An 8,501-nucleotide genomic window follows, 5' to 3' on the forward strand; every position below is an offset into this window, starting at 1 on the left:
GAAGTGAAAAGTCGGGCGCTAAATACCCAAGTTTTTTTTTTTCAAACTCAGACATCCAGAAAAGGTAATTCACCACCACGTGATATCATGCCGACGACGCAACGTCCGTCGCGTCTCAAAACGCGATAGTATCTCATCATCACTTCTGTGTTACATTTTGTAAGGGTATTGTACAACATACGTAGATGATATACTTCTGACAACAATAGAAGACTTGAGTAAACTAAGCGAGCAAAAGGACTAGCAGTAAAGGACTGCTCGAGTAGGAAGTTTCAAAGCAGTGGGGCAGAAATGAGACCGGCAGTGCGAAACCATCAATGATGGTTTTACTTTAACGATACAGGAGGTTGGGGTAGAGGTCGAATGTGGCGACCTGAAGAAAAGAATCGTAAATCGATATTTGAGCATGACCGGAACGGAATAACACGAGGGGGACATACCACCTGGCGTCGTGAGAGCACTCGTCGGTGGCGACGACGACGACGACGGCAAACTCGCAGGACCATCACTACCGTCGCTACTTCTTTTGAGGGAGAGCGGAGAGGTAGCATCGGTACGAGGAGAATCTATCGGTCGTCCTATCGGGTCATTAGGTATGTAAAGGGGACTTGGAATATCAAGGGCCGCCTCGAGCTCGAAACCGGATGTCGTTGAATCAAAATCGTAGCTCGGAGGAGGAGGGTCTACAGTCTCGCCAAAGTTCGGATTCTGCCGTGCCTTCTCAAATATCTCTTGACGTATGGCTCTGAGTTCACGTCGATACTCTGACAACGTCTGTTGGGCGGTTTTGATAACAGCTTCGGAGACTGTGACTCGGTTTGCAAATGCCTTGCAATCGTCTGAGAGCTTTGAAACGTCAAATCTGTTAAAAGACCTTTTCTTTTTGAATCTAGGACTGGAAGCTCCACCTGGTCATGAGCTCTATTTACTTCTGTAGCGGCATTTCTGATCAAGGCTAAAAACCGCGACTAAAGTCAGCATCGTGACAGTTCCATCCAATGTCAAGTACGCACTATAGTATTGATCTCGACTTTGCTCGTCTCTGGAAAGTACTCTGGAACATAAGCGAAGTATAAGTCGAGATGAATCAGGGCCAACAAAAATTTACGCGGGTCGACGAACAGATTGGTTATTGACAATTCTTCGAGGGGCCGTATATCAGGAGAGTGTCGTTGCGCCTCTCGAACCAAATAAGGGACTCGACGAGCCAGCTCGTAAGCGGTCTGTAGATTCAGAGCTTCGTAACTTTCCCCTGAACTTGGTGGATTTCATCTATCAGCCTTGAATTTTGAAGGTATCTAAACCATCCTTACCGCCAGTCTGCAAACATCGCTGTATAACACTCAAAATCAGAGGCCTGCTTTCGCAAAATAACAGAAGTGTTCTCACATATAGCGACAGACTCCAAGGCTTCCTTCAGTCTAGTCCTACACTCCCGCATCACATTCTCAGCTTTGGAGATGTATTCGAACGTCTCGTTTTCGACCATGAGCGTAGTACTAACGCGATCGCAAAGTGCCTGTGCAGCAGCCACCTTTTGTTTGAGCTCGACTTCATTTGGAACACCTGGTCGAGATGCGTGTCAATGAAAAAAAAACGTTGCCTGGAGATATATTGGGGGTGGGGTGAGTATTGGGTGAGTGAGTATATACTAACCCGGTGTAAGTCCATTGAATACTACATCGTAAAGGTCGTCAAGTTGTTGACGCAGTAAATGATACTGGTCCACTTCTTTTTGTAATCCAAGTTGCTATAATCCTCTTGCGTTAGGGACGCGTAGACTAATGAATAACGGTGAACGCGCCTCGAATTTGGCCTCGCACAGTGCTTGCCCTAGCCGAATTTGCTTTTCACTGCGAGTTGTCTCACTAGCAGCATGTCACTTTATGATGGCCACGAGTGGAAAAATGGACAAACACTCACCTATCCTGCAAACACCTTTCGCTCAGATTATTCCCACTCCTCCTTACCAGGAAAGAAAACTTGGACGCAATCGACGGTTGTGGAGACCCGACCAGGGTTTTCCTTCTTGGCTTTCCCTTCGGTTCAGAATTCACAATCTCTTCCAGCTGTGCCTCTATCTCGGCTACCTTTCTCTCGTGGGCAGCCAACCTATCCGTGACATCCTCGGTATGAGCGATCGCTTTTAGGAGTTCAGCGTGTTCTTTTTCGTGTTTTGCAACCGTTCTGCTTAGCTGTGACATGGAGAAAAGAAAGAGGCAGATTGATATCAAGAAGGAGCGCTCCAGCCTGGCCCTTAAGGCCCTCAACCTGCTTCAGGGCCCTCGGGCCTTGTGACGCACGTTGTGGGCGGGGAAACGGGTAAAAACGAGATTACCTACCAAATTCGGACAATGATCCGCCACAGCGCAATCATTGTGGCTCGCGGCTATCACGGCGATCCACGGGCTTCTAAGTTCTTCAAGGGCTATCGAGGCAAGCTGGCCCGTTAAAGACGGTTAGCCCAAAACGCAGGAGTATGCAGTGCTATGTTTATTGTTTGTGAGGTAAAATTCAGTGCGGTTGAAAGTCACTATGGTCCAGAGGTGCCATCCAAGTGCCATCGGAGTCAGTTTCAGCACCGGCGAATTGAAAGATAGCCGTTTAGCGTGAACGACAAAAATAATTTGAAGGTGCCTTGACGACCCTGTCCTCACACATGGTGATTTATCGATTACCGTTTCAAAGCACAAATTCCTGCCTTGGGTTTTGAAATTTGTGGGCAAACGCAGAACAGGATGCAAGTCGGAACGAGCGCTATATAGTTCGGTTGGCGCGGCGGCGCGGGGAACTACGCTCACTCGGATGAATAGAGAATGCTTATTTCCAGTGTTTCTAGGGAACGACAAGGAACGCCGTGTTGGAATTCTGACGGAAGCTCATTGTAATACGGCAAGATACGGCCCAATCACGTATATCCCGAAAATCTTCCACCTTGGTAGTCGTCGACGCTGGATCAGCTTCAAGTTACCTGCCTCACGAGTCCGAATAGCCCAGTGTATATTGTATAGCGCCCTAGGAATGGACGGCGGTAGATGCGGCTCGGAAATTGCCGATAAATCGGATTTTGCGCCGTCAGCAGCCGACGGCCCTGATCCAATCCTTTGGTCCTGGGATTCCAATCACAGCGACACCTCCCCGTCCAGCAAAGCGCAACTTGCATAGCATGAACAACAGACAGCACAAATTGTATCTTCGACAGCGTAATCCATATCGTCGTCTCCCTGTAGATGAGGGTCTCAGCGACGCCGCTCAAACGCTGACAGTGACGCCCTTCGATCCTGTGTTGAGGTTAATCGACCGACAGAGTCAGCAACGAGGAATGATTTAAAAAAGTCAAGGTGAACAGCTATTCATTCCGTTGACGAAAAGTGACTAACAAAGGCGAACATGACCCTACCCACGGTTCTTCAATCTCCCACGTCATTTAGACCAGTGCCGCGAGTTCAATCGAACTCGCTCTATACGACTATCTTCCGCAACGAGCCGGGCTTGCCAGGATTCAACGTACTCGACGAGGGAGAGATACCAAGTCACTACGAAATGGGCTATTGTATGTCGCGGTCAGAGGGAGAAGCGAAGGAAAGGAGCGATGCTATCGACATGCAGCTGCAAAAGGACGCTCAACGGTTCAGGCGCGAATGCAAGATTCTTTTACTTGGTCAGCCTCCATGTCTCAACTGTACTGGATTCATCCTTTTCAATTTCTCTAATTTCTGTCTTGTAGGTCCTGGCGACTCAGGAAAATCAACAATTGTGAAGCAAATGCGCATCATTCACAAAGACGGCTTCTCCGATTCCGAGCTGGCGATGTATGCACCCATCGTGTACCGAAACCTGCTCGACTCTGCTCAAGCGATTATTGTTATGATGAGGAAGCTCACACTCGACTGCGAAACCTCTTCGAATAGGGCTTTGGCGGACAAGATTGCCGACTACGAACTCGACAAGAGCAATTCACCTGTTCTCAGTTCCGAAATTGCCGAAGCGATACATTATTTCTGGCAGGACCCTGTGGTTGCCAAGATTATGGATGAGCATGGAAGTGAATTCTATTTAATGGATAGCGCGTTCTAGTGCGTAGTACTACTCCTTTTCACAATTCAATGACTGATGATTCCCTCCAGCTTTTTTTCTGAAGTACTTAGAATCGGTTCTCCACAATACATTCCCAACGAAACGGACGTGCTGAGGGCACGACAGAGGACCACTACCATTTCCGAGACCCGCTTTACGATGGGCCAACTATCGTACGTTTCTCCCATGCATCTGGTCACAATTTTGCGCCTGACGAAAAACCTCAGAATTCACATGTTCGACGTTGGCGGGCAACGATCTGAACGTCGAAAGTGGATTCACTGCTTCGAATCCGTCACTAGCATCATTTTTTGTGCCGCATTGAGCGAGTACGACCAGGCTGATTTTGAAGTCATGGGTAAAAGTCGAATGAGCGAAACCCTCATTCTCTTTGAATCCATCGTCAACGCGCGCTGGTTTCTTCGAACATCAATCATCCTCTTCCTGAACAAGATAGATGTTTTCAAGCAAAAATTGCCAAAGGTGCCGTTGGAGAGATATTTTCCCGAGTACACTGGAGGCAACGATGTCCACAAGGCAGCGAAGTTTATTCTATGGAGGTTTATGCAAGCAAATAGGGCCAGGCTTAGTGTCTATCCCCAGTAAGTTATCGCCTTCTGTCGTTGCTTTGACGATACTGACCGCCCGCCCGTGTCTTTGCGTGAACTAGTCTCACTCAAGCGACCGATACGTCAAACATCAGACTGGTGTTTAGCGCTGTAAAGGAAACGATTTTGCAGAACGCGTTAAAAGATGCGAATATCATTAAAACTAAAGTTCTGTGATCGAATTCTGCGCTCGTCAGGGGAAGAAGGGTCGGGTGTTGAGACGAAGAGTCGGAGATTCGTTAAAGTTCTCCCCGTGATGAGGCTTTTGGACCGAAGATATGGTTCGCGATGGGCGATTACTTTGACTCTTGAGAGACTCTGCTCTCCCTCCGGCTACGAGCCTGGCTGAACACGACGCAACTGCGCAGCAGGCACGAGTCACGACCCGCCAGCCGCATCTGGTCGTCACACTGTCCACCTGGTCGCTGTTCGACGTTGTCCCACCGTGGAAGCAAGCTGTTTACCGAGCTCGCCTCGCACAGCCCTTCTACAATTTGAGGATCCTGCGAGTTCTTTACGTGGTGCCTGGTAAACAGTAGTGACTGTCGCCGATTCCCTTTTTTGTATATGTAGGACTTTGTGCTGTGGCTGATAAGCCGAGTTTGCATGCACCATTCTTGCCCAAGATCGCTCGAACGCCTCATGGCTCTTCTACTATCGTTAGGCCTACGAGCCTGCATTTTGAAACTTCAGCTATGCTATGCTTGTTTTTGAACGTCCATCTATTTCTTGTTTTCTATTTCGGGATGAGGTGCCTCCATATCTTTCGACTGGATTATCATTCACTTAAGCCTCCATCTGCGCTTCAACGATCTACGTTAGTGCCAGTGGTTTGCATGTGGGACCATGCCGAGCCGAGTAATTAGTGTTGTGCGGGCTCGGGCTCAGGCCCTAGGCCGGCCCGGCCCGGGATAAGGCTTTGAAGGGTTCAAGGCTCGGGCTTGCAGTTTGGAAAGCCCAAGCCTTGGGCCTGAGCCTGGGCTTCTAATATGTAATTTGTAGAGTATGTTGTAAGTACAGATGAAGCCTCAGACGTGAATGAACGACTGTATAGTATACCTGTAGAGTACGTTGTAAGTACAGACAAAGCTACAAGGTATTGTGAGTATAAGTGTATGTAGATAGAGTGAAAGTAGGTACTCACCCTCAGACGTGAATGAATGACTGAGGGCGCCGAAAGTATAGTGAAAGTATAAATGAATAAATGGAATATGAAATAGAGATAAGTAGAATATGAAATAGAGATAAGTACCATGTGGGACGTAGAAAGAAACAGAAGGTGTTGCATATATGTAACCGAAAAAGTCCTTACTGAAGCACGTAAATGGAAACAAACTCCTGCTGGTATCAAAGGAGTGGACCACGAGATGGTCTCAGTTCAAGTGGCACATGAAGAGGCCCCACTAGTAGGAAAAGGAAGATGGACTCTTCCCGAAAAAATCCTAGAAAATAAAAAGTTCAAAAACTTTGCAAAGGAAAAAGGAAGGAAAGCTCTGGAAGAGCTAGACCAAATAACTCAATACAGCGATACTACGAATCCACAAAGAATTCTCTTAGACTACCTGAAGGAAATAATAGTAGAAGCAAAAAGGATGGAAAAATCTTCGATTACACCTGCACAACAACGAGCGGCTCAAGTCAAAAAGTCAATTAGACAGGCATTATCAGACCCGAGGTCTACTCCCCGTGAAAAAGTGGAAAAAACCAATGCAATGAAAAAGGAACTGAAAGATCTGGAAGTTGACGGCAATAGCAGATTGCGGAGACATGTTGCGGCGCATGACAAGATAGAACGAGAAAGTATAGGGAAATACTGGTGCAAGATTAGTAAAGGCTCTACGCCGAGGGAAATGATATACGCACTGGAAAAGAATAGCCCACTGAATACGGGCCAACAAGATGTTCCAGAAAGGAATCCCATCCCAGAACCAGTATACGAAAAGCACTCCCAAAGAATGGCGGAGCTGGCGAGGGATTACCATGAAGGACTCCAGCAACATGACCTAGACAAACACACTGACATCCGAGAACAAACGATCCAAGAAGTTCTAGAACAAGTGGATGTAAAGCTATCAGAGGACCAAAAAGGTCGCCTTGGAGAGGATATCTCCGAAAATGAAGTGATAATGGCGCTCCGAAAGTCAAAAAACGGAACTTCACCAGGAACGAGAGGAATCACCTATGAATTCTTCAAATCATGTTTGGACAGATATATAAATGAAAAAGATCAGCAGGCCCTAAAACCCTTCAATATCCTCAAAATTCTAACAAAAGCCTTCAATGATATCCTCCAATATGGAGTTGATAGGAATACGAAATTTTCCGAAGGATGGATGTGCCCGCTGTATAAGAAAGGTGATAAAAATAAAATCAGTAACTACAGACCGATAACCCTAATCAACGCTGATTATAAGATACTCACAAAAGTTCTCGCAATGCGGCTAGCTGAAGTATGTCCCTCAATTATTCATCCAAGCCAAGCTGGTTTTATGCCAGGCAGACAGATATCGGACCAAACAAAATTAATTCAAATGATAATGGATTATGCAGATTATTTCGAAGAAAACGGGTTAATAGTGGCCCTCGACCAAGAAAAGGCATATGATAAGATAGCTCACGATTATTTGTCAAAAACCCTTGAGAAATTCAATTTCCCCCCCGTTTTCATTAAGACCATCGAAAGCCTATATGGCGATGCGGAAACTAAAGTAATGATAAACAGTCATTTAAGTTCCCCATTCCGGGTAACTTGAGGAGTACGACAAGGCGACCCGATGTCGTGTCTGTTGTTTGATATTGCAATAGAACCACTCACGGCCGCAATTAGAAATTCCAGCCTTAAAGGTATCGAAATACCCAATATTGATGAACGTATGATCGCCAGCCTCTTTGCGGACGACACTATGGTCTTCTTATCGGAAGACGACGAATTCAAAGACCTTCAACAAATCCTTGATAAGTGGTGCATAGCCGCTAGAGCCAAATTCAACATAGCAAAAACCCAGATCCTTCCATTAGGATGTAAGACTTATCGCGTCAGAATTAGAAACGGACGAAGAGGGAAAGACGAACACTTACCAATACCTGCGAATATACATATTGCTGTGGAGGACGAAGCGATCCGGATCCTGGGAGCATGGTTCGGACATTCGTCACCTGGCTCTGCAGCATGGTCTAACCAACTAGAAAAAGTCGACTCCGCCCTCGAAAGGTGGGATCGAACCCATCCAACTATGGATGGGAGAAAGAAAATCATCCAGATGATAGTCGGGGGTATGACCCAATATCTAACTCAAGTTCAGGGTATGACAAAAGAAGCAGAAAAACTTCTCACCAAACGAATACGCCTATTTTTATGGGGAGAGAAAACACAAAGTCCGGTGAATATGGACACCCTCCTCGCTCCGAAGGAAGAAGGGGGACAAGAAGCCCTGGATATTGAAGCCAGAAATCTAGTGATTGAAGTGATGTGGCTAAAGTCCTACCTCAAACTTAACGACGAAAGACCAATATGGGCCAAAATTGTCGATGTACTTATTGCAGCCGCAACTCCTGGAAGCATTACGGAACAAAATGTTGAGCCAAAAATAAAAGAAAACGTCTTCCTACAATCATGGGAGACGAAAATATCAATTCTACCAAACCATATACAAAAATTACTCACTACAGCCAGAAAACTAGGAGTTCGAACTGAAGGGATCGCATTCTCCGAGGAAATACTGAGGGCAAGGCCGATATGGTACCATAGTGACGCTCTCCCACTGTTGAGACTTATCAACCATGCAGCCGCTGCCAAGTGCCTTAAAGAAATCACGG

At 46.5% G+C, this 8,501-nt stretch overlaps 2 protein-coding genes across 3 annotated transcripts; one reads left to right on the forward strand and one right to left on the reverse strand.

The window, feature by feature from the left end:
- Positions 1-145: 145 nt before the first annotated feature.
- Positions 146-2,266, reverse strand: E1B28_001856 (uncharacterized protein). Its single transcript, XM_043147828.1, has 10 exons — positions 1,924-2,266; positions 1,805-1,868; positions 1,657-1,750; positions 1,390-1,566; positions 1,314-1,332; positions 1,123-1,257; positions 1,014-1,054; positions 909-955; positions 441-846; positions 146-373 (listed from the first exon to the last, which is right to left on the reverse strand). Exons 1-10 carry the CDS (start codon positions 2,202-2,204, stop codon positions 327-329), a joined length of 1,311 nt encoding a protein of 436 aa, XP_043016542.1. The 5' UTR covers positions 2,205-2,266; the 3' UTR covers positions 146-326.
- An 842-nt stretch (positions 2,267-3,108) lies between these two features.
- On the forward strand, positions 3,109-5,363 carry GPA1_1 (guanine nucleotide-binding protein subunit alpha). Of its 2 annotated transcripts, XM_043147829.1 has the most exons (6): positions 3,109-3,341; positions 3,432-3,661; positions 3,728-4,076; positions 4,128-4,250; positions 4,305-4,679; positions 4,748-5,363. In XM_043147829.1, the coding sequence occupies exons 2-6, from the start codon at positions 3,544-3,546 to the stop codon at positions 4,860-4,862; spliced, it is 1,080 nt and encodes a 359-aa protein (XP_043016543.1). In that variant the 5' UTR covers positions 3,109-3,341; positions 3,432-3,543; the 3' UTR covers positions 4,863-5,363. The 2 variants fall into 2 exon arrangements, with proteins under 2 accessions (XP_043016543.1, XP_043016544.1); XM_043147830.1 differs by having other exon boundaries at positions 3,109-3,661.
- Positions 5,364-8,501: the final 3,138 nt, after the last annotated feature.

The sequence above is a fragment of the Marasmius oreades genome, chromosome 1 (genome assembly GCF_018924745.1).
Source record: "Marasmius oreades isolate 03SP1 chromosome 1, whole genome shotgun sequence".
Classification (NCBI taxonomy): domain Eukaryota; kingdom Fungi; phylum Basidiomycota; class Agaricomycetes; order Agaricales; family Marasmiaceae; genus Marasmius; species Marasmius oreades.